Genomic DNA, 26,975 nt, shown 5'->3' with positions numbered 1-26,975 from the left:
TGACTCATGGATGGAAAGGAGCTTACATTAAGCATATTCATTTTTCCTGTTTATTTTTTTTCCTTTGGGGCTTATGGATTTGGTTGGGAATGCTGTTGATATTATTGGATAAAATGTAAAGAAAGAATTTTATTTGTTCATGTTATTGTGCCCTTTGACTATGTCCTTTTAACACAGATAAAAACATATGGCGCATATTGAAAAAACACTTCTACTTGAAACTTAAGCAGAATTCCTTTAGTACACAAGTTGCAGTTTAGGAACTAGTTTAATTAATGATGAATCTTTCAGGTTATTGCACTCAACCTCAGTGCATGAAAGAGATAATCTCGTTGAACCCATAATGGCACTACCTAGATGCTGTTAAAAACTATGGTAAAGAAATGAATTAGTCTGTGGCCCAGTGACTTCAGAGTGTTTAAACAAATTTCCTGAAAAACCTTACAATGATTAACAATGTATATACAGTTATTAAAATAATGCTATGCTCTTCATTTATTTGGGGTGAGAGGTGGGGAGCCATATCCATATAATAGAGTTCTTAACAGTTTTTTAAATAACTTATTTTGAAATACTTATAGACTCACAGGAAATTGCAAAAATAGTATAACAGCCCCCTGTACCCTTCATCCAGCTTCCCCTAATGCTGACACCTCATATAGTTATGGTACAATATCAAAACCAAGAAATTGATATTTGTGTATTACTGTTGATTAGACCACAGACCTCACTCAGTTTTCAGCATTTTTAAAAAACCTGCATTCGTTTGTGCATAGTTGTCCTTAACAAGTTTTTGTTAGAAAATAATTAAGTATGAATTTATGTGGATTTTGTTTTTCTTTTGCTTCTCTCAACTCTGGGTTGCTGATTGCCAGTCAACAATACCTCTAAGACTGGTGATGTAGGTTGACTTTTATTTTTCTTGCTATTAATGAGTGTTCTTACCTCTCTCCTTCAATTTCTGTAGGCAGTTCAATTAACTTCCAGAAGATGGCTGAACCTGCAGGAATACCAGAGCAAGAAACTGATGTCTGACAACGGAGTGAGAGTTCAAAGATTCTTCGTGGCAGACACTGCGAATGAAGCTCTCGAGGCTGCTAAGAGACTAAGTAAGCTGATTCATAATGGGTGAAATACACTTGCCCAAATCAGTAAATTCACAGTTAGTGGTTTCTCACTAGTTACTTTTTTTTGTTGTGGGTTAAACTGAGAGGGACAGATACAGGGGAGAGCTTAGAATTGCAAAAATCCAGATTGCCTTGTGTACATGTGTGCAAGTGTGCGGGAATCACATGGTGGCTGTAAGATGAGGGGAGGGGTCTGCTTTCAGAGCTTTGTCCCTGTGAGTCTTCAGTCCTGCTGACCTGTGAGGAGAGGTAGAATCACAGGACAGCCTTCAGTGTGATGGCCTGTGTGTAGGAGAATAGAGCCTTCCTTCCCTGACACACCTAGCGGTTTCCTCTAGACTGGGCCCTGCCTGACCCATGCTGCATGAGATTCATAGGCACCTCTGTGTCCTCGCTTCCACCAGGATCACCCACTTGAGGCACTTGGCCTGAGTGTCAAACACCTTAGAACAGGTTCTGTGGGTGGCTTATGCCTATAATTTCAGTACTTTGAGAGGCTGAGAAGGGAGGATCACTTGAGGCCGGGAGTTTGGTACCAGCTTGGACAACATAGCAGGACCCGTTTCTACAAAAACTAAAAAAATTAGTCTAGTATGGTGGTATGTGCCTGTAGTCCTAGCTACTCTGGAGGCTTAGGCAGGAGGATCCCTTTAGCCCAGGAGTTCGAGATTGCAGTGGGTTATGATCACACTAATACACTCTAGTCTGGGCAACAGAGTGAGACCCTATCTCTCTAAACAACAACAACAAAAACTTAGAACAACAAATTTCCTTCTTTTTAGTATCCCTCAGGGAGGGTGTATCCTTAGAAATTCTTACAGTATGAGCATGAGGGTGTTTTCATCCCAGCTCTTTTTGAAGAATCATGCAACAGTGGAGCATGGTTCAATAATGTGTGGAGGGAATGGATGGAAGCCTTCAACAATATTTGATGACATAAAAAGGAAATGGTGATCAACGTTAACTAACAAAGGAGATGATAACAGCAATTTAAAAAAGCAAAAAATGTGAGTTTAGGAAACTATTTTTTACATGAGATAGCAGCACATGAGATGTTGCTCCATGGTAATTTTTCAGAGATTCCAGTCACTGTTTCACCCAGTTCTCTCAGCTGTGGGTTAGTGGCTGGGAGACACATGGCTGAAGGGCTTGAGAAGCCATTGCAGGGTGAGTCAGTTGTTGTTGGCACCCTTCTTTAAGTCCCTTAGAACATGGGGAGAGCACCCTCTGAGTGACTGGAGGAGACCAAAGGCAAGGGCATGACTTTAAAGTCAAGCTGACTTTGCTTCAGTGTTTTGCCTTCCCTTTTACCAGCTTAGTAATTTTGCAGATGTACCTTCTTCATCCTTGGCTTAGTTTCTTTGTCTGTAGGTTAAAGCTAATAGTACTTATTTCCTAATGCTATTGCGAGTCTTTAAGAGTGTATTAGTCTGTTCTCCTGCTGCTAATAAAGACATACCTGAGACTGGGTAATTTATAAAGGAAAGAGGTTTAGTGGACTCACAGTTCCACATGGTTGGGGTGACCTCACAATCATACTGGAAGACAGAAAAAGAGCAAAAGATGTCTTATATGGTGGCAGGCAAGAGAACTTGTGCAGCGGAACTCCCGTTTGTAAAACCATTAGATCTCATGAGACTTACTCACTACCGTTAGAACAGTATGGGGAAAACTGCCCCCATGATTCATTTATCTCCACCTGGCCCCACCCTTGACATGTGGGGATTATTACAATTTAAGGTGAGATTTGGGTGGGGACACACCCAAAGCATATGAAAGGGAGATTGTTCTATGATAGAACATCTAGCCAATTTTTCTATTTATAGATTTAAATATTAGGGATGAGGTCCTGCTGTCTGACTTTCAGCGAGTATCCCCACTGGTGCATTACAGACTCTCTAGTTATCAGTCAGGATTGCCGCTGTCTAGTAGGAGTATAATATGAGGCACATAAGTGTTTTAAAGTTTTCTAACAGTCACATTAAAAAAATGAAGAAAAAATGGGCGAAATTAATGTTACTAATATATTCTGCCTACTCCAATATATCTAAAACATCATTTCAACTTGTAATTAATATAAAAAGTTATCAATGGAATATTTTGTGTTCATTTTTTGTCCTGATCTTCAGAAACCTGGTTGGAATTCTACACTTCCAGCACATCTCATTTCAGACTAGTTACATTTTAGGTGCTCAAGAGACTCATGTGGCTAGTCGCTACCATCTGGGACAGTGCAGATTTGGACACTAGAAGGATTTGCATGTGCATTCTTCAGCCTTGGGAATGCAGTTGTTTCCCACTAAAAATACAGAATAGTGCATCTGCTACTCAGCCTTGTCCAGGTCTCAAGCAAAGGTTGAGAGTGTAAGGTAGAGGCATTCTCCAAATTTCAATTTTCTGATTTTCTATGCTTTTTAAGAGTAAGTGCTCAGGGACTTTGGCTAGTAATTGTTGTTCTTTGATCTCCTTTTTAAAGTTCGCACAGATGCTAATACACTGGACCCTTTCTATGTTATGTTAGTTGAAATATATATGTATTCTTTTATGGAACAAATATTTATCAAGGGTCAACCATGTACTAGGCACTGTGGACATAGCTGTGGAAGACAGGTAAACCCTTTTTCTTCCTAGAATTTACATTCTAGAAAGAAATTAATTTGTAATTTTCAGATGTTGAATGTAGAAATTTAGAGTGACTTATATTTTAAGAAATGAAAATTGGTTTTATTTTTAAAAACTATCCGGATTGGTTTCTACAGTGAAAAAATCCCAGTAAAATTAGATCTAAACCTGGATGAGAGCTCCTCAGTGAACTGTGATAATAGACTCAGTAAAGGTTAGTATTGTATTCCAGCCTTTTCCTAAGAAAGGATCATTTTTGTTTTATACTCTTGTGGTTTTGGGGATTAGGAAGAGAGAGCAAAGAAATGTGATGTTCAAGTTGGTCTTTGATCTTCATTTCCCCATTATTTTCTTGAATATAGTGAAGCACTAGCATTACAGGTATAACTAAGCTTTTTTTTTTTTTAAAGAGAATTCTGGAAGCCAGCTCATTACTCCCCTCACCCTTCTTAGGTATAACACATAATATCTTTGAGATATTCCTGATGGAGATATGCACTTAGTGAATTAATTGACTTCTTAGTTATGGGTTTGTTTTATGAATATTTATTTAGCCGTTGCATTGTGTTTGGTGATTGTATACCATGCTTTTCATTTTTATTTATTTTTCTCTTCTTTTTTGTTTGTTTTTGATACGGAGTCTCTCTTGTTCAGGCTGGAGTGCAGTGGTACGATCTCAGCTCACTGCAACCTCCGCCTACCAGGTTCAAGCAATCCTCCTGCCTCAGCCCCACTAGTAGCTGGAATTACAGGCACGTGCCACCATGCCTGGCTAATTTTTGTATTTTTTTTTTTTTTTGGTAGAGATGCGGTTTTGTCATGTTGGCCAGGCTGGTCTCCACCTCCTGACCTCAGGTGATCCACCCTCCTTGGCCTCCCAAAGTGCTGGGATTACAGACGTGAGCCGCTGTGCCCGGCCTTATTTTTTGCTTCTTTTGGACTCACTCTGTCACCTAGGCTGAAGTGCAGTGGTATAATCATAATTCACTGCAATCTCAAACTCCTGGACTCAAGTGATCTTCCCACTTCAGGCTCCAGAGTAGGTAGGACTACAGGCACACACCACCACATCTAGCTAATTTTTCTATCTTTATTCTTTGTAGAGATGGGGTCTCTCTGTGTTGCCCAGTTTGGCTTCAAGTGATCCTCCTGCCTCTGCCTTTCAAAGTGCTGAGATTATAGTCGAGAGCCATTGCACCTGGCTGTATCATGCTTTTAATAGAATTTCTGCTCTGTAGCAATGAGCAATGTTGCATTGACATGCTGGGGCTGGGACAAGGAAGGGAAAAAAGACAAGCAATTTTAAGTAAAAGAAAATTAATGAAAAAAGCTTTTTTTAAAAGCTAATTTTAATTCTTCAGGTATGCTTTCAAGAAATACAAACTGGATAAAGGGTTGAGAATGATAAAAGGATTGACAAAATCAAACTGGATAAAGGAATGGAGAACAATGCATGGTTGTGTGTGTGTGTAGGAGTGTGTGAGTGTGTGCACACAGGCTTTCACCTGTGATGCTCCTTAAGGTGATGTGGCCAACAGAGGGCCTCCCTGTGATCCCATCTAAAGCTAAAAAGGAATTTGGAAAATTCAAGCTCCTTATTTGGTGAATGAATGAATGATCCTTCCTGTACTCAGTGAGTAGTTTTGGTAGAAGGAAGGTCTCATCTGATTTCTGTTGTTGAATAGTTTTGATCTAAGGGGAAATTTATAGCATTAGAAGAGGATATGGTACCCGTTCTAGTTGGTGAAAAGTGAAAAGAGTTAATCATAAATACAAAAATTGTGTGCACATCACTGAGATTGCCTGGAGAGAACAAAGCAAGAAGAATCTGGGAAAACTTCACAGTATTTGCATTCTTGTCACGAGATTGACAGAACCAACAGCACATTTGGAGTTTTAGCAAATAGATTTGAGGTTAAGATTAAAACTGGATTATGCACACATCTTCCTGATTGTCCTGAAAAAATGGGACCTTCACCTTATAATTATGATATTATGAGAGCAAATTGCATAGAATGATAATGTGTCTAATGTGCAGGAAGTGCTATATAAGATTTTATTGCTATCATCATCATCATCATCATCCTTATCAATGGCAGCAAATTCCAGGTGTTTCCCTACTGTTGTGATTCTAATTCACAGAGAGATCAGAGACATGATAATCACTATTCTGTTCATCATGTGTTAGGAGAGTTTGTATTTTAATTAGAAAGATTTATAAATAAGTGAAATGTGTTTGCTTACCTTTCTACTTCATTCCTATTTTGATGTGTTTTGAAATGAAATTTTATAAAATATTTTGAAAATAAATGGGATGTTTATCGTACTTGTGATTTCCAAGGCAACCTCTGTGCAGATTGTCTCATACATCTCTTTTTTTTGTGCCTTAACCTGCATTCCTAGTTGTTTATTGACCACCTGTTAGTGGGTGTCTTTGGCACACCTGGCCCAAATGGAACTTGTCATCCTTTGGTTCCTCCAAACCTCTTCCTCTTTTTGCCACTCTACTTACCCAGCTAAAATAGCTCTGCATCATCTTTAATGCCTCTCATGTCTATCATATTCAGTTGGTTGCCAAATTCAGTCATTTCTTATGTCATTTTACAAGTCAGGAAACAGGCAAGATAAAGTTAAAAAACATGCCAAGATTGTAAAGCTAATTGACAAAGATGATGGGATTTTAATCCAGTCAGATTAGATTTAATCTCCCCTGGCATTTTCCCTTTTGCTAACTTGATGATGATATTCTTGGGAGATTTTTATATGTGGATCAGCATTTTAAAGATGGAAAATGCATATTAATAAAATTAGAAGAATTAGGAGATTGGATTAAAACTAGATGTGTCAGGTTCTGAGGTGCAGTATATAGAAACTGTGTAATCTGCAGATATTTTCTTAATGATTCATTTGGTTTTATCTCTTTGGGCAAATAGAACCTTTTGCTGTGTAGTTATGGAAAGCTTGTTAATTTGAACATTTGTTTAAAATGGGCAATGCAAACATTTTGTTCTTGATACACTGTTCATAATGATAAGATATTGAGTGAGGTCCTCATTTTCTTACATAGAAAATGGATTTATGTCTGAGAGTGCAAATTTCATTTGAATTAAGTTTTTAATATGTGGATAATATTCATTTCTGCAGCCATTTATCAGAGCCACCTTTTAAAAATCACGCTTTAAAGGAGTTGTTTACCTTGCATACGATTTTCTTAGGAGACTTATTAAGTATATAGTTTTCTTCTCTTATGGATTAAATTAGGCAAGACAATCAACAGATCATTACAGAATACCTACTGTGTAAATGACTGATCTTCATGTTATCTTTTCACTTCTCTTTGAAAGTGAATGAAGGATCGTGTCTCTCATATAACTGAAAAGACCTGTCTTAAAAAAGTATTTGTGTATAAACTTAGGTGAAACTTATCTAGGACCACTACATTTGTTTTTAGAATCGCCACAATTTATTAATTATTCCATGCATGTTGACATGAGACTCTTATCATTTGTTTAAGCAAGAAAATTGCTTTTCAAAAACTAACAGTTTTATTTTTTTGTCAGGAAAGAAAATTGAACTATGAATGGAGAAATTAATCTTCTCTGAGCTAATGACATGCATCCTAAAATGGAGATAAGGAGCTTTTATTGAACTTGGCTAGCTTTGGATTGCTTTCAGCTATAACATGTTTCCATTCATCAATATGATAACTTACTCTTCTTGTTTTATATAATCACGTCCTAAAGCCTGGTGAATTACTTACACCATTAAGGAATTGTATTTTATGTAAAAAGGGAACTGCTGCATTGACTACTGATTGACATGTGCTATTAATCCCATAGGCAATTAAATACGTTGCAAGCCTCCTTGATTGTTGTGGCTTTGCCATATCACATATGGTTAGGATGTTGCAAAGAAGACTTAATATCCTTTTTTTTGAGATGATGGTCATTTTTGTCTTATAATGACAGAGAAGGATAACACTGATTTTTGTGAAGTTTTCATTTTACCAACATATCAACTGCCCATTATTTTGAATTTGGAGTCAATAATATAAAGATCCTCCTAGGGTGATGACATTTGTGGTCCGTCTAGACATTGAAGAGGTATCTGCTTTCTAGGAAAAACACTTGTGTCCTTACCAGATAGATGGTTCCTGTGGTGTGATTTGCTTGAGTGCCTGCTGCTGTTGGCCTCTTTGTTTCCTTCCCATTTTAAAAGTCTGATTCTCCTGTCTTCCTGGTGATTATGTGAGCCTCCAAATATCTTTTTTGTAATTCAGTCATGCTTATTTCAGCTAGAGTTAATTTCTGTTGCTTGCTGCTAAGTACCCCGACTCATCCAGATAGAGTGCTTCTCATAGGTCCTAAGAGGCAGTAGGTGCTCACAAGTAAATATGGTTATTCAGGAAATGTTCACTTGGTCATGCTCAGTTGCAAATGCTCGTTAAAGGAGCACCTGAATTGAAATTAATGGTTTTCCCTAACTATATTTATAAAGAGGATCCCATTCAACAAGTTGCAGCTTTTAATGACAGTTTCTACTGTCTGTGTCTTTGCAAAGATAACCCCCTTTTATAAAATTTTCTTTTTTCTTTCCTAAGTCTGCAAATATAAATGATCTTCTCTGGTCATCTCCTTAGAATTTCTCTGTGCTGGAATATCTTTTCCCTAATTGTCTTGTGGTATTCACTGAATAGAAGCAGCAGGAGACCTGCAGAATCAAGGGCGAGATTAAGGCGGGTTGTGGGCAGGCAGGCTTTATGGGAGCGTACATGTAGCTTCCTTTCAGTTTCCTTAGAAACAAATGAGAACAGTACTTTGAAACTCAGTGCCTTAACTTCCATTTTAACAGTCTATTAAAGCAAGGATTAATTCTTCTTACATTTTAACCAGTAAAAATAATAGTGGTGGCATTTAAGCTTTGGGCCTTTACCATGTGCTTGGTATTGTGCTGAGCATTTCACAAATATTATCTCCTGGAATCTTCATTTAAACCAAAGAGAAAGACTTTCCTTTAAGGACTGGTACTGAATATCACCAGATCTCTGCATGCCCATGATTGTGTATCCACAGTAACTAACAATTTTACTTTCTGTCTTTTCTGTGTGCCATTAATGGGATTATATATTATCTTGTTTTTTAATTTTTATTTATTTATTTATTTTAAATTATTTTTTGAGACACAGTTCTGCTCTGTCACCGAGGCTGGAGTGGGGGGTGCAATCTTGGCTCATGGCAACCTCTGCCTTCTGGGTTCAGGCAATTCTCATGCCTCAGCCTCCTGTGTGTCTGGGATTACTGGTGTACATTAATGCCCAGCTAATTTTTATGTTTTTAGCAAACACGGGGTTTTGCCATGTTGGCCATCTGGTCTTGAACTCCTGGCCTCAAATGATTCTCCTGCCTTGGCCTCCCAAATTGCTGGGATTATAGGCCTGGCTGACTTGTCTTTTTAAAGCTACCTCATTGAGAATGAGCAAAGAAGATATGTTGGCATGTGGTCTCATTTTCCAGGCCTTTCCCATGAAATGTTTTTCCCTCGGGGTCTTTGGCTCACCCAAGTGTAAAGTTTGACAGTTCTGAATGTTCAGAGGGTACCTTATGGGCTGGAAATGCAGGAAAACTTTACCTAGGGTAAATGACATAGGACCTTGATCCTGTGATCTCTCTGTCTGGGTGAATTGCCCTTTTTAAAGAAATCTTAAACATAGACAAATCTCTTCTGATTATCAAATGAATATGCTTATAATTGGAAAATACAGAAAAGTACAAAGAAGTAAAAAATCTCTTCTAATCTCATTACTGAGAGGAAACTTGTGTTAATATTTTCTTCATTTTTCTTATGCATGCATTCATTCAGCAATATTAATTTCTGTGTACATATTTATATGACATAAGAGAGAATGAGCTTATTTATAAATTTGGGAAGGTACTAAGTGTACAGGTTTTTTTATAATTTTTGTTTTAAAATTCTGTATTATAAAATGAACATTATCTAAATATTACGGTTTGAAAATATTTTAAGGTTTTTATGATAATCTCTAGATTGACTGTGTTATTTCCTCTTGTGGTTATTTTTGGATTGTTCTTCTCTGTATTGGCGTTGCTGTATTGGTAATGCTAGCTTCTGAAGCACATAAACTGCCCCATTCTCAGTAGCCTGGTGCAAGAAGGAGTTATTTCTTATTCTTAGAAAAATCTAGCATGATGTTCTTGGTCTGCTGCAGGAACCCAGGCTCCTTTTGTTGTTTCACTCTGCCGTCTTCCTCACATGGCTCCCAAAGATGAGCCGGAAAGTATGCCCATTCCAGCCACTCAAAAGGCAAAAAAACCATGGAGGACCGCATGTCGAAATTTGCATGGACTACATCACTTCAGCGAAAAGTGATCACATGATCTCAACCAACTTCAAAGGTGGCTAGGAAATACAGTCTCAATCCATGCTTAGGAAAAAGAAGAAATGGGTTTGGTGCTCATGTAGCAGTCTCTTGCGAAAGTAGTGTTTAGAATCTTGAGAAAGTTTGTCTCTTTGCTTCAAGGCTTAGAAGAAACATGGGCTGTACAGTCAGAACAGAGCACTCATCCCAGCTCTACTTTCATTTATTACTTAAACCACAATTTACTTGACTATAAAATAGGGGCCAATAATACATACTTCAAGGAATGATCCAGCTAGCAACAAAGATAAATAAAACACATGCTTCACACAAATGAGGCACTCACCAAGTTCTCTTTCTTTTTTTCTTTCTTCTTTTTTGGACTGAACTGAGCCAGTGTTTTGAGCCATCGTAAAGGAAATATAATAACAGCTATTAAAAACATCAACAGCAGATAAAAATAAAATTTTTCAAACTTTTGCAATAACACCCATGTGTGAAGCTGTATTTTTTTATACAACTTGTCAGATGACTTGATAATGAATATATAATGACTTACATACTGTTGGTTGATATTTTCTTGGTAGATGAAGATATAAGTCAAAAGTTGCATAATTTTGAAAGAAAATGAGAATCATACTTTCTTTACATTGCAACAGAATAAATATTACATACGGAATTATTGTTTTAAGATGCTACACTATTCCCCAAGGTGGTGTAACAGGCATTGGCAATGTTTAACAGATGTTCATAAATAGTACTAAGGCTCCACTTGAGTTTTCTAGGTTATAGACAAAAAAGTCAGGCAGTGAGTTGAGAAGGTTTGAAAGAGTTATGTTACTTGATCTACCTTAGGATGAAAATTGGGTAAGTAAACAAGCTACCTTAATTATGTAATTTTTTTTCTTTCATTCAACATGGGACAGGCTAAGAGATTTGGGAGTCTGTTATTTCTCTCAAACTAAATGTGAGCCAAGTATTAGAATTTTTTTTTTGTCTTCAGGCTTTTATTTGAGCAAATATACCAGTCCCTTCAGTGTGGGGAAGAGGAAACAGATGGGATGTGGATAACAGGGGAAACATAACAGTGCTAAAAGTATTTGATATGCAAAAATCAAACTGTTCCCAGAGTCTTCAAGGTGCTAGATGTAGCACTGAAAAACAACTTTACATAAATATATATTTTCTTTATAAATAACCTGTCCATTAGCATCATAAACATGAGAAAACCTGGATCCCTTAGAGATACTCTTGCTCGGAATTTCTTACTACTGTTCCTTGTTTAGTGGATTCAGTTTTAACTCACTGTGGCATACACAGTCAGTTGTGCATGATGCACTCACAGTTTGCCTTTCCCTCATTGTCCTTGTGCCTGTTTCCCAGTGTGTGGCACATCTGTTTCCTTCCTGGCGTCGTCCATATTCTTTCTTCAATACTGCACCTTCTAACATGGTGAAGATGACTATGGAGTTCGCCTTGAATTCAAATCCTCCATTTGCTCCATGATAGCTGCACAACCCTAGGCAAGTTACTTGGCTCCTAGAATCCTCAGTTTCTTCTTGTGTAAAATGGGCTTAGTAATAATGCTTCCTAGGAGGGCCAAGAGAGTGACATGAGATCATGCTGTGTATAAGGTTTAGCAGAGTTGCATACCCTAAAGTTTCCAATAATGGGGAGTGAGGATCGTTATCATTGTTGTGATCTCCCATTTGCTGTGGCTCAGCCTAACCAACACTTCTTCAGTGATGTCTTCGAGAAGGCACTGTGGGAGTATTTAAGAAGGTGGGCTGTGGAAGAGACTGACTCAGTTTGAAGCATAGTGCCACCCCTTTTTAGCTGTGTTGTAACTTCTCGAAGGCTCCATTTTCTCATCTGTGAAATAGGAGATGTCAGTAGTGTCTGCTCATTGGTTTGGTGGGAGAAGTGATCTAGACCTTAACAGTGTCTTGCTCATAGGAAACGTCAGTAGATGATGTGCTTTTTGCTGTTATGGTAAATAGTGTGTTCCATATCACAGCATACACTGGGTGGTACAGGGGCTGTAATTTAACCTGTTGCCTCTGTACCCAGAAAGAGGAAGCACATTCCTTATGATATAGTTGTGAGGTGACCTTTGACATGATACTGTGAAATAAAGTATAAGTATTTCCGTAAATCTGGTCAGGTTTCAAGATTCATCGGGCCTTTAAGCTTACTGTTTCTGTCTCTAAGTCTAGGTGATCATCCCTATTGGTTTTCCTGGGACAGAATTGGATACATGTGTTATTCCAGAACTATCATTAACTGCAAACCCCTTTTACTCTCAAAGTTGTCTCCCTGTAAACAATAAAGTTTGTGGTTACTCAGATAACATTAAGGATGACTCTTTGATAGCAGCTGTCTTTAACAGGAAGCCTGTTTTGTAGGAAAGACAGTGAGAGCTTTAAATACTATTCTATCAATTTGTGCAGCTTTTAAATGAAGGATGAGCAAGAGAAGAAAGGGCCTTTGAGACAGTTCAAGATGACTGTTGAGAATGGGATACAGAAACAGATAGGGAGGATGAGGGTCGATTTGTTCCAGGACCAAAGCTTTCCCATTCATCTTTGCATTCCTGGTACCTGAACCATAAGTATGAATTCCGTAAGTTGTTACTGAATGGAAAAGTTAGTAAGAGAACAAAGACGTCCAGGAACCCTCCATCTAGGCTAAAAGTTGCCAGGCAGGACTTCTAATGTACATACCCAGTGGCTTTTCTCTAATGTCATTAGGTTGTGTTTGTAAGCTTTGTTTAAGGGAGAAGGTAAAACTAAGGAAGCAGCAGCCCTATGGGCAATGGTGGGGAGTTGGGAAATTATGAAGGGACACATCAACTCGGTGGCTTTGCTTGTTGCCCGCTTTGTGTCCAGGGTTCTCTTCAGGCTGGTCCTCCTGTCTGATGCCACAGAAGAGCCTCAGTTGAAAATTGGGGATGGTTAGGTCTGGTATTATCAGGCATGACTCTCCTTAGACAAAGACAGCTTCATCTTCTGTGGGTTCGCACTGATCCTTGGCAGGTCATGTTAACAAAAGTCCCTGGTCTGTAGTGGCTGTTTGTTCTATTTACATTGATGAGCTCTACTTTCAGTTATAGGATCTTTGGATATGCGCTCATTTCAGTTTAAAGGTTTCCCAAATATGCTCATCTCAGTGCCATTTTTGTCACTGCCTCCCCTACTTCTGGAAAAAAAAATCAATATTCTTCAGTATTAGACAGTAGCTCTCCATCCTTGCCAGTGTTGTGTTTGTTAAAAGTTAGGGGACTATAAGGAAACCATGAGAGTGCTCAAAACCCCATGTGACTTAGGTACCACTTTTCGATGGGACATTAATTCACTTAACAGTTATTGAGTACCTGAAATTATCAGGTACTGAGGTTAGTTGGGCCAGAGGATGACTACAAACGGCTGGTGCTTCCAAGACGTTCACTGCTTAGTAGAGAGATGTGTAAACCCAGAGGGATACAAAGGTATTAAAGGTGTGCCCCGGTATCATGGGCACACTGGGAAAAGGGATGCCTATTCCACTGTAGATGCTGGGTGGTCAGGGAAGCCTTCTTGGAAGAAGTGAAAATTACTTTTCCTTTCTGACTCATTATTAAATCTAATACATGTAATGAACAGAGTTTTTTCTGACCCAGAATAGAAACCTTGGCCTTAACTTTCTTTCTTTCTCCTTGGTTCTCATGAAAATTATCTTTCAAAATGATTAGCAAGAAATTGGCAATTCTAACTTTAAACAGAGAAGTAATAACTGTGGTCATCTTACTGTTTGTGTGTAAAGCTAGTTACTTGTGTTGAGGATAAGAGTGAGTGGAAGTGTAGACAGCTGCTTTCTGAGATAGATTCTGTAGACAGATCCTCAAGGGGTACTACTTTAAGTAAACCAAACCACTCCTTGCCTTTTAGGTCAGGAAACTTGTGGGTACTCACTCAGAGTTCCATCAAACTAAGGAGGTTAGATGTTCATCAACCAAACCTATGAGACTGATGTATACAGCAGAATGCCAATGGCACATTTACAAAATGAAATGATTTTCTCATGACTAGAATGTTCAGATCTGCCATCCTGATGTCTTAGAAGACACATTCATCTTGTTTTTCCTTTACATAATGCTTTTCCTTTTCAAGACAAAGAGCATATTTCAACAAAACCTTAGCCTTTCATTTACTTATGCTGTCATCAAATATTTAATCTGGTTCATGTGCTAGGTGGTAGGAAATACAATGGCGAAAATGTTTTGAAATCTCAGTATATCTATAATAAACACTGTTTATCCTGCCCTATCTCACTGAATCCTCATGTGCCTTTTCTGGGATATGCCATTGTCCTAATCCATGGTTTATTTTGTTTATTTATTTATTTAGGTTTGAGACAGAGTCTTGCTCTTGTCTCCCAGGCTAGAGTGCAATGGCATGACCTTGGCTCACTGCAACCTCCGCCTCCCAGGTTCAAGTGATTCTCCTGCCTCAGCCTCTTGAGTAGCTGGGATTACAACCATGCCTGGCTAATTTTTGTATTTTTAGTAGAGATGGGGTTTCACCATGTTGGCCAGGCTGGTCTCAAACTCCTGACCTTGTGATCTGCCCAACTTGGGCTCCCAAAGTGTTGGGATTACAGGCATGAGCCACTGCACCTGGCCCTAATCCATAGTTTATAAAAGAATCATCTAAGAGGCCCAGGCACAATGGAGCCTCTCAGAGTGATAGAGAAACAGTCATTGGCCTTTGCTTCCAAGCCCAAAGTCCAGGGACCAGGGCCTCCAGCATCGGAGCCGAGTTCATCAGGTTGTTCACCTTCACTTAGGACTCTGATCCATTTCTTCACACCCTGTTTCTCCTGAAGGTCAATTCAAAACTCCCTAGATGGGGCAGACTCCCACCTGGGTGCTTCTTTCCTGCTTGAGGCCTGGGTGACATTCTGTGTCTTCCCTTCTTGGGGTGATTTTATTAGTCAAAACTCTCAGGAGCCCTGGTGCCTCCTCACCTCTATCTTGAATACTGCAAGCAGCCCCTGTTAGCTGAACAAGGAACTGGTCTGTTGTGTTTCACATTACAAAGGTATTCTCAATATAGAAACACACCTACTTTCACGATTCACTGCCTTTTAACTTCACAGTGGTTGGAGTTTAAAGGGGTCTTTTATGAACATTGAAGTCCCTGAAGAAGTGGATAGCTAAAATTTTCCACATGACCAGTAGTATGGAACTATAACTAATGATCAAGAATGATACTTCCATTGCTTCTGTTTTACCTTCTGTAGCTAAAGGCTTGTAATTTCATACCACAGCAAACAAATTTTTATTTGTTCAGCTTCCTTTGACTTAAGGAAAGTAGTTTTTTGGGGGTCAGGGGGTATTGCCATTGGAATCTGATTTTGGGGTATTTCATTGGGAAAGACTGATAGAACTAAAAATCTGGTGTAATTTTTTCTGGTTTTTAAAAAATTATGTCCAGCTAATTCTTAAAAAATTAAACCCCTTTTGAACTTTTAATTTAAAACAGTATCAGTGATTGCTAAAAAGTCATCTATAGCTTTACTGTCTTACTGATTTTCACTTTCTGTTTTCAATAATAAAAATCTTTTACCCATCACAACAGGCTGAGGGATTTTCTGAGCCTTTGGGTACCAGATATCAATTGATATCTGGTAACATATGCAGAAAATAGTTTCAATATTTGAGCTTGGGGAGGATGGAGAGTATAAGCAAACAAATTAGCAAATAATTGACAGATTGAGAAATGCTGTGACGGAAATACACAAGTTTCATGTTACTGAATCATGTAGGACATAGGATAGTCAAGGAAGGCGTCTCTAAGGAGGTGATTTTAAGCTGGCCTGTGAGGATGAAAATGAGCCAGTCATAAGAACTGGGATGGATATGTTTCAAGCACAGGTGACAGGAGAGGCTGAGATCCTGAACCAGAAACAGCTTTATCAATTTGATAAACAGAAAGGAGACCAGTGAGAATAAAGTTTAGAGAAGGATAGTATGGTGAGGTCTGGCAAATGGGTTAGAGCTCACATCATATAAGGCTTTGTGCTCAGGTGAGTATATTAGATTTTACTCTAAGTGAAATGGGAAGCTACCAAAAGGTTTTGATGAAACCCATGTCAGTTAGGTATTGCCTCAACAATGCTGGATAGCAAACCATCCCCAAACTCAGGGAGTCATTTGTTCTTGCTCAAGTGTCTGCATATTGGTGGGTTGAGGTGGCCCTCGCTGGGCTTGGCTGCAAGCTGCAGGTTGGGTCCAGGTCTGTACCTTGTGGGCTGTGTGGGGATATAGTTTTCACAAGGAAATGGCCAGAATGCCATTTTCTTTGTGGCACCAAGCATTTGTTTCCAACATCTTATCTAATAAAAAATTCACCACAGACTAGGGTGCCCTCAATTGCCCAAAAATGAGGCATTTCCTGAACATGAGACTTTCAGTGCTAAAATTGAGGAAGTCTAAGGCAAACCAGGATGAGTCAGTTATGCTATTGACTGTCCTATGGTAAATGGATTAATGGGGCTGCAAGAGAAGTGAGAAAGAGATCAGCTGTCATTGTGGTCTTCCAAGTGAGAGAAGATGGTGGTGTGAATGAGAGGTTTACACAGGAGATGTAGTGGGGTGGATGTCTTTGGGATGTGTTTTGGATGGGTAGCTCAGGACTTACTGATATTTGGGATGTGGTAGATGAAGAAAGGCATTGAGGATGTGTTAGACCAATTGGATATGCTATTTGCTGGAGTATGATAATGTGAATAACCTATAGGGTAAAATAACAACTTTTAATTATTATTGCAAGAATATAATAACAAGCCACTATTTACAAATGCATTATATATTATAGACATGGAATGTGGTATTTGTTTTCAAAACCATGTTAAAGAAATTGTTGGAATAAATGTGGAGGTTGCCTTATATCCACCTGGACCTATAGTAATGTACACAAATTGTATCAGAAAAATGGTTATCAGTAACAAAGGTAATTTTCCTAATAGTCTTCATTGGCTACCTCAGCTCACCATAGTGGTTTACTTCTATAGTAAGCAAGGAAGCCATGGACATTGGGAAGTGAGTGTATTTTCTTCATTTTGATTTGTTAAGGGCTAACCCATCAGGATTTACACTTTATAATTACATTGTGAGTTTTTCTATATAGTATTGTGGAGTGACAGTGTATCTGGTGTGGTAGAAAGAATATTTGAGTAGGATTTAGAAGGTCTGGATTTGAGTTGTGGTTTTGACATTTGGTATTTTTTTTTTTTTTTGAGGGTGTGGGAGTTACATATGCTTATGTTTAGATAGTACCAATTTCTTTTTCCACTTGTTGAGCTGATGTCTTGAATAACAAGGAGGACCTTATTCCCCAGACAGTTCGGGGATGCTGGTTGAATTAATATTGAATTAACACCTGTTCATATGTGGGAAATGCCACTGAATACTTTTGTAACCTTGAATATCTTGCTTGGCATATTTGGGCTCTTTTTCTTTCTCCATGAACTGGGAATAACAATTCAGGGATACTGTGAAGACATATCATATGAGAGACTGTATACAAAGCTGCTTCATGAGGATTTATCAATAAGATCTTCTTTCTTTGCTACTAGGATAGTGAGTTGCCAGGCCTGGATTCACATTAGCTTTATTTGTGTCGTTTGTTTGGCCTTGCACCCTTGAATGTGATAATGATGAACACAGATTTGTTGAAGGGCTGGCTGATCAAGTGTCAAGTTCCTGGCAGTTCTTTACTCTGTCCCTTACATCTGAATCATTGGCTGCCTCCATAAAGCCAGACCTTCTGGGTTCTGAATACTTTACTTCTAATTTTCCAGCATGAGATCTTGGGCAAGCTTCTTAACTTTCCTGTGTCTTAGCTTCCCCATCTACAAGAGGAACTAATACTGTTTCTTGAATCAGATTATTGCTTTGTTCTCATTAAATTAATAGCAATAACTCAGATCAGTGTATGGAAATTAGTCAGTCAATAAAAAGAGCAATAAATGTTAGCTGCTTTATTATTATTGCTGTTATTATTTACAGGTAGGTCTCCGGCTGCATTTACTTGATTTGCAGACTTTAGAGACAAGGTAGAACTATTTAGTTTTATAGAAAATTGGAAAGTTCTGATATGATGAACTCTAAAGGGGAATGTGATATAGATTTCTATTATTTATTTTTAGACAGTTTATAATTTTTCTACAGTGAGTAGTGTACCCCATGTGAAAGATCTAATGCATTGTCATATTAGTCTGTTTTTATGCTGCTGATAGAGACATACCTGAGACTGGGAAGATAAAATCGCTTAATTGGACTTACAGTTCCACATGGCTGGGAAGGTCTCTGAATCATGGTGGGACATGAAAGGCACTTCTTACATGGTGGCAGCAAGAGAAAATGAGGAAGAAGCAAAAGCAGAAACACCTGATAAACCCATCAGATCTCATGACACTTATTAACTATAACGAGAATAGCATGGGAAAGACCAGCCCCCATGATTCAATTACCTCTCCTGGGTCCCTCCTACAACACACAATTCTGGGAAATATAGTTCAAGTTGAAATTTGGATGGGGACACAGCCAAACCATATCAATTGTGAAAAAAGGTTTTGACTTTTTGAATCTCAGTCCATTGAAATCTCATTCTGTTTTTCCTTGCCCCGCAGAGTCTGTTTTATCTACTGCTGCACCCTAACCTGCCTGCCCACTCATTTCGCATTTCTCTTTGTTCGTCCTAGCTTTTTTGTATGTGCTGTTTGTGCTCTCGATTTATTAAATCTCTGAGATCATCCTTTCTCTGGAATGGGAGGAAAGGCTTCTGGACAGACAGCTGGAGAGTTCTAAAATAGCCCCAGGGGTATACTTCTTGTTCAGTTCATTCCAGCAACCGATTAGAGATCAGTAAATGCACAGCACTTGTGTATATTATGTACTTTTCCTGGAAAACAAGTCAGTATTCAATAGGCTAAATAGGAGATGAGATATTTTTTAGTTGGCACCTCTCTATAAACATAAATAATTTGAAAAGGTTTTTTTTTTTAAACTTTAAAAAATTTTGTTAAAGAACTCTCTCTTAATGTCTAAAGTGTTAGACAGTTGGACGTCTTTTCCTTCTGGAAAGATGTGAAACTTTGTAGAATGAAGAAGAAATGTAAAGAGTACTTGACACTGAAAAAACAAAACAAAACAACAACGACAACACAAAGTGAGAAGCCAAACCCTGTTGTGTTAGTCTATTCTTGTGTTGTTTTAAAGAAATAGCTGAGGCTGGGTAATTTATAAAGAAAAGAGGTTTAATTGGCTCATGGTTCTGTAGGCTGTACAGGAGGCATGGCATCAGCATCTGCTTGGCTTCTGGGAAGGCCACAAGGAATCTAAAACCATGGCAGAAGGCGAAGCAGGAGTAGGCATGGTGAGAGACGGAACAAGAGTGGAAAGTGGGAGGTGCCATAGTCTTTTAAACAGCAGATCTCACATGAACTCAGAGTGAGAACTCACTCATGACTGCAAGGAGAGCATCAAGCCATTCATGAGGGATCTTCTCCCATGACCCAAACACCTCCCACCAGCTCCCACCTCCAACATTGGGAATTACTATTCGACATGAGATTTTGAGGGGACAAACATCTAAACCATATTACCTATCTAGTTAAAAAGTTTCTGAAAAGCCACAGTTGCTTTGGAATTGGTGATGGAAATTCTCATGGTTTCACTTGCTAGAATACATAGGGTGGTATATGGGAAAGAACATAATAGAAATATTTTAAAATTATGTTTTTTATTTTTATGTATTTGCTCTTTACGTAATATAGGGTGTTGACAAGACGGGAATTATTTCTCTTTCTCAAATGAGGAGACTTAGATAGATACTTGATCGAGTTCTCATAATAGCAGATAGACCCTATCCCTAACTCTTAAATAGGACCAGGGGGAGGAGGACAAATAGAGGCCCATACACCATACATTCAGAATATAAAATTTTATAAATGCATATATAAATCAAGCTAACCCTATATCAAGTAGACGAAAATATATCCCAAATTGAATAAAATGGCTTGCCCTGACAAGCTTACCTTCAGAGTGACCTGTAAGGCCTAGCTTCCATTTTGCATTACTGGACTTTGTGGAGTTTAGTGCAGGAATGTGCAGCATAGGGATTAGGGATTACCACCCCCTAGCCGGTGGTTCCTCTTTCCACTCGCAGCTTCATTCTGCATTGTGAGGTGCCTCATGAATATGTGTGTTTAGGTCTACCCACCTCTCCTGCACACAGCCACCCCTTGAACATAGGAGTGCAATTAGAGGATAGCACATGCTTCCCTTGGAAGGCCCCGTCTTGAGAAGAGGCACACAATGGGCCATTTCAGTAGACTTCTGGGGCAATGTGCATGGCAGGGGATTGTAAGCTCTGGACAATCCCTTTGGCCTTGAGGACTTATATCCCCATTCCGTGATTAAGTTTAATTATGAGGCCAGTATTGGGGTATCCAAGATACAATTCAGATTCCATTGGATCGTTTGGCCACTTCAGTCACATTATTAGTCAGTTTAGTGAAAAACAAAGTTTGTTCCTTCATTTAGTATGTGTTATGTACAGGTACTTGGTGCCGGAGATGTAACTGGAGTAAGGCATCTCTTGGGAGTGGCTTTGAATTCTAGTGAGATAAGACAGAAAACCATGCAAAGAATTACAATGCAATGTGCTCAGGTTATCAATGCTTTGAATAATATAAAAGAGGGTAGTGAGATAATGATGGAAAAATAAGGGTGGGACCAGTGGTCAGAGGAGTCTTCCCTGTGGAAATGACATTGTGATGAGAGATGTGAATGCCCAACAGCTGCAAGAAGATCTAAGGGAAGGGCATTCCAAGTGGGTGGATCACATGGGTGATGGCCAGCACCTTGGTGGGGTCAGGGCATGGAAGGAGATGGGATTAGAGAAGAGGGCAGGGTCTTGGAGGTCACCAGAGCCTTGCAGGCCCTGTAAGGGGTTTGGATTTTGTTCCAGTGAAATCCATTTGAAATTTTAAACAAGGGATTGATAGGCAAACTTCTGATCAAATTCAGTACTTAACAGTTAACTCTGTTTGAACAGTAATCTGTCCAAATTGTAATCATTTTGCCAATATTAAATGAATCCCCCTGCTGTACATACCCCATCTCTTACAGTAGTTGAATGTCACCAATATATTTTGTGGACATTTCGAAGACTGAAACATTGGTGCTCCTGGCAAGTAATGTGAAAAAGTGGTCATATATTTAGCTATCAAGTTTCATGTCTTTTGCTAAAAATATAGAACTAAGAGAGCTCTGAACATAAATACAGACATGCTCTTTGTGTTGGGTATTTCATAACTATTCTTAGGTGCCAAATGTCTTCATCTTCACATGATTTATAGTAATGTAAGTAATGTGTTGGAGACTAACAAATCAAAATCTCATTTCGGATGTGTGACACTAATGTTGTGTTGACTTATTGTTTCATGTGTTAGATTTCTGATAAAATTACTAAAACACCTTCTTGAAAGGAGTAACAGGAAGAAACAATTGGGACGTCAGATATTCAGCTGTGTGTACTTTCTTATGGATAGGAGATTACTGATAAAATTTTAATTGTGTTACATAGCATTTAGAGTACCTCAATTTAGGAACATACAGCAACTTAAAATTTTTTGATGGCAAAGGACCTACAAGTAGCATGATACTTGTTAAGAGAAAACAAAGACAGACCAATTTTAGTTTTTATTTATTATGATGATTTTCATTTTGTTATTAAAGATGTTTTCTTCAACAGTAACCAGATGTGTAACATAGGAGCAGCTGCATGATATTTTCATTTTTATGCATAATATTGGAAATCTTAGACAAGGTTCATTGTCTGTTATGGAAAATGAAATGATCTTTTCCTAGTCTGAACAGCTGTGTAAAACAGAATGATAACATCTTCTCCTGTCTCTAAGTGACCATCTGTTTTTATGGGATTTGACAGGTAATTTATTAATTTTAAGTGGTTTGTTTTAGTGAAATTTTGGCAAATGTGCATGTAGCAGAGTAGTAGGAAAATATTATAAAGCTTTGGAATTTTTCAGACCTTTTTAAAGGTCTGGTAGAATCTTTAAGAGACTTTTCCTTGTGTGTTTTGAAATGGATAAAAATATTTGTCAATGAATGAGACCATAGGGACTGGATTATAGGCTTCGGTGACAAATTTGGCAGTCATTCCAGTTTTGGTGAATTTAGAAATATTAACTGTACAATTACAAAAGAGTTTAATTTTTTTCTTTCAGTATAATCTTATGCTATTTCTGTGGTCTTAATATAAAAATTATACAAAAAAAGTAAGTGGTAAGTTGCTTTTTAAACTCTGTCTTCCTCCATTCCAGCTGTCACTGCACTTTCCTAGGATCCTTCTGGCATCATCTCAAATCTTGGAAGAAATGTCAGCTCTTTTTCAACATTCATTTGTCACTTTTAAGGTTTCACTGAATTACCCAGGCTGAATGCAGAACGAAAAGAAATGCCACGGTTATTATGCTAACTGCAGACGCAACATGGGAATTCTTTATGATAGGCCCTCACTCATGTCTTCATACTTTATTTATTCCAATGTGCTTAGCAAGCCTGCTTGGCCTTGTTTGTCTCCAGGTACATCAGACGGCTGGAAACAGTCCTACCTATTTTCATTTGGGAAGCTTAAATATTTTTAAGATGAGTGATAATGCCCGGCAAACAGAGCCAAGCGTCATGTGTTCTATCTCAGCCTCTCAGTCACCGAGGGAAGCTAGGAGACTTAATCATTTTTAGCTCAGTTCCCCAATCTGTAAAATGAGGTTTATGACATTTTCTTCCCTAGTTCACTGGAATAGCATTAGAAAAATGAATGGATGTGGTGACTGTTTGTTGGATGACGTTTGCTGACTGTGCCTTTTTGGAGTTCAAGACTGGATACATTAATAATAGTTTTAATTGTTATCTATAACATGGCTTTCTGATAGTGATGATGATCATGAGGAGAAGCAGGAGTAGGAGGAGGATGGTGGTGGTGGTGATGGATGAACAGTAGTAGTAACAGTACATGGGAGGCAGCTTAGGGTAGTGACTAAGCCCATAGGAGCCAGACTGTCTTAGTTCAGATCTCTTTCATGTCAGTTATTACTTGTGTGACTTTGAACAAGTTACTTAAATCTCTGAACATAGTAAGCATCACATTTGGAGTTGGAACCTCTGCCTGTCTGAGCATGTGTTCCTAACCACCATACTGTGCTGATTTAAAAGCAAAAGCAAAAGCAACGGACTTTGGTCTAGAGCATTTGAAAAGGTCATCCAACAGAACATATAAAAATAGGAGAAGCCAGCAACATCCTGAATTTTTTTTACTTAGTCCTTAAAATACTTACATTTTAAAAACACCCCATAGGATCATGAATATCAGACCGATTGGGAAGGGTGGATTAATTGGCTGCCTAAGGAGTGAAATTGGCACATTAGACTCTGCTACAAAACTTGCTTTTTTTTGATCTCTCGAAATCAGTGAATCTCATTATTATTCATAGTTATTCCTTTAAGAAAAATAAAATAAAACACATCATTTGTAAAAAGAAAATTTTGTCCCATGCAGTCTAGGTTGTTCCAGGAACTTACTGAGAAACTACAACAGCCTTTTGAGGTTAGCTGGTACTGTTCCCTGACTCTCAAGTTTCTGCCTTGTGAATCTGATAGTGGGACATTGGCTGCAGTAAAGAAGGAGACTCACTCGATCTCTGTGGAAATCATTGAGAATTACAAGTAGGATACTTCATCTGTGTTTAAAAAGTAGAAGTAATTGTTTCTTTTGGAAGTAGCATGCTATTTATTTAACTGCACATGTAGTTCTGATAAAGCGGGTATGATTGTTTTGGCTAGTTTAGGATATAGGTTGGTTGATGTCAGCTTTATTTTACAAATGTGGAGGAAAGTCCATCAGGGAAATAATTGAAATCAAGCAGGACTTTTTTTTTTTTTTTTTTTTTTTGAGATGAAGTCTTGCTCTGTCACCCAGGCTGGAGTGCAGTGGTGTGATCTCAGCTCACTTCAGCCTCCACCTCCTGGATTCAAGTGATTCTCCTGCCTTAGCCTCCCAAGTAGCTGGGATTACAGGTGCTCACCACATGGATGCTTGGCTAATTTTTTGTACTTTTAGTAGAGACGGTTTTGCCATGTTGGCCAGGCTGGTCTCGAACTCCTGACCTCAAGTGATCTACCCTCCTCGCCTCCCAAAGTGCCAGGATTACAGGTGTGAGCAACTGCACCCAACTTAAAGCAGGACCCTTAATGGACAGGGGAATGTGAATTGTAGCGGGGAGAAAGCATTTTCAGCATGATAGTGATTTATACAGTCCTGGTGTAGGCAGCTATTATATTCCAGTGGCTTATTGGCATCCAGTGGCAGCTGAAGACAGATGATGGAATGTCCCTGTTTTGAAGAACGTCCTTTGCCTCCTCTCTAAGCATCAAATTACTTAAATTGTACCAGTTTTTACAGTGCCATCATTTTTCATTATATGTTCCTTTATCCCATTGGAGCACAAAGGGAACAGAGAGGAGCATTGAGTGTCCTCTTCATGTTCTTTTTCTGGTCAAGACCATGTGTATTCACAACTAATTTAAGAGAGAGCTGGAGCCAAAGCAACTTTAACCTAATTTGAAGGATTAGATTGATGGGATCAGTTGGAAAGGTCCTGTGGCAGGAATGTTCCTGGACATTATCAGGTGATTAGAGAAAGAGAGCAATTAGGGACATGAGGTGAAACTGGAGTATGGAGACTATCCTGTAGGGATTCGTATGCAATTAGAGGGGTGCTGGGTTTGCTGGGTTTAAATTAACATGAAAAAGGAACTATTTGGCAATGGTTTTATTTATTTTTAATTTTCTAACAAGGTAATTAAGTTACATATTGTATATCATAAAATTTACCCATTTCAAGTATATACTTCAATGGACAAAATGTACTGTATCCATATGATATGATTTGGCTGTGTCCCCACCCAAATCTCATCTTGAATTGTAGTTCCCATAATCCTTATGTGTTGTGGGAGGGACTGGTGGGAGGTAATTGAATCATGGGGGTAGTTACCCTCATGCTGTTCTCATGATAGTGAGTAAATTCTCATGATAGCTGATGGTTTTATAAGGGGCTCTTCTCCCTTTGCTCAGCCCTTCCCCTTCCTGCCACCATGTGAAGAAAGATGTGTTTGCTTCCCCTTCTACCATAATTGTAAGTATCCTGAGACTTCCCCAGCCATGTGGAACTGTGAGTCAATTAAACCTCTTTCTTTTATAAATTACCCAGTCTCAGGCAGTTATTTATTTTTTATTTTTTAGACAGAGTCTTGTTCTTTTGCCAGGCACCAGACTGGAGTGCAGTGGCGAGATCTCGGCTCACTGCAACCTCTGCCTCTCAGGTTCAAGCAATTGTCCTGCCTCAGCTTCCCGAGTAGCCAGGACTATAGGCATGCGTCACCACGCCCAGCTAATTTTTGTATTTTAGTAGAGATGAGGTTTCACCATATTGGCCAGGATGGTCTTGATTGCTTGACTTCATGATCCGCCCGCCTTGGCCTCCCAAAGTGCTGGGATTATAGGCATCAGCCACTGCTCCCGACCTCAGGCAGTTCTTTATAGCAGCAGTTGCCAAAGAGTATTCCATTGTATGGACTAATACACCACACAGTGGAATACTCTTTGGCAACACAAAGAACAAACTATTAATACATTCAGCAACATAAATGAACCTCAGAAACATGATGGCATGATACTAAGTGAAGGAAGTTTAATTCAATGATATTTAGTAAATTTACCAAGCTCTATAACCGTCACTTTAGTCCAGTTTTAAAACATTTCATCCTCCGATAAGATTTTTTATGCTCGTTTACTGTTAATCCCATTACTACTGCCAACCCCAACAATCATTAGTCTATATTGTGCCCGTATAGATTTGTCTTTTCTTTAAATGGAATCCTACAACATGTGGTCTCTTGTGTCTACCTTATTTCACTTAATATCATGCTTTTGAGGTTAATTCATGTTATTGAATGTATTAGTAGTTTGTGTTGCCGAAGAGTATTCCATTGTATGGATACAGCCCATTTTGTCCATTTACCAATTGGTAGATATTTATGTTGATTTGAATTTTTGGCTATCATGGTTAATGCTGCTATGAACACTTATGTCCAAGTCTTTGTGTGAAATGTATTTTTATTTCTCTTCGGTACCGTGATAGGCAGAATTCTGGCCCCAAGACTTTCATCCCTAGTTTTGTGCCCTTGAATATGTGGCATTACATGGCAACAAGGAGTTTGCAGATGTAATTGAGGTTACTATGCAGTTGACCTTAAGATCAAGAGATTATCCTGGATTAACTAGATGGACCCAGTATGATCACATAAGCCTGTAAAAGTACAAGAGGAAGTAGAGGAAGTTCGAAGAGAGATTTAAAGAGGTATAATAGAAATCAAAGACATTTGAAGCATGAAAAGGATTTGATATACCATTGTTGGCTTCAAGATGAGGGCCTTGTGTCAAGGAACTGGAGACCTCAGGCTTGTAGCTGCAAGGAACTGAATTCTGCCACTAACCAGTAATGTGGGAAGAGGACTCTAAGCAACAAATAAGAATCCTAGTCCCGGCCAATAGCTTGATTTTAGCCTGGTGAGACTCTAAACAGAAAATCCAGTTACATCTGCCAGACTTCTGACCTGCAAATACTGTGAGACAGTAAATGAGCATTGTTTTTAGCCTTTAAATTTGTGATTGTCTATCACAACACCAACATAAACTAAAACAGGTAGAACCCCGGTGGTGAAA

General features: G+C 38.6%; 1 protein-coding gene across 2 annotated transcripts in view; it reads left to right on the top strand.

The window, feature by feature from the left end:
* Positions 1-26,975, top strand: part of SUCLG2 (succinate-CoA ligase GDP-forming subunit beta) — a 286,827-nt gene that overhangs the window by 53,034 nt on the left and 206,818 nt on the right. For both annotated transcript variants that reach the window (XM_012473799.3, XM_012473805.2), the window contains exon 2: positions 968-1,109. In XM_012473799.3, coding sequence (XP_012329222.2) covers positions 968-1,109 — 142 coding nt within the window. The remainder of the gene's footprint in view (positions 1-967; positions 1,110-26,975) is intronic.

This window comes from Aotus nancymaae, unplaced genomic scaffold, assembly GCF_030222135.1.
Source record: "Aotus nancymaae isolate 86718 unplaced genomic scaffold, 86718_ANA_hifiasm-v0.15.2.pri h1tg000046l, whole genome shotgun sequence".
Lineage (NCBI taxonomy): Eukaryota > Metazoa > Chordata > Mammalia > Primates > Aotidae > Aotus > Aotus nancymaae.
The sequence above is the reverse complement of the archived record's forward strand: the minus strand, read 5'-3'. Positions and strand labels throughout refer to the sequence as shown.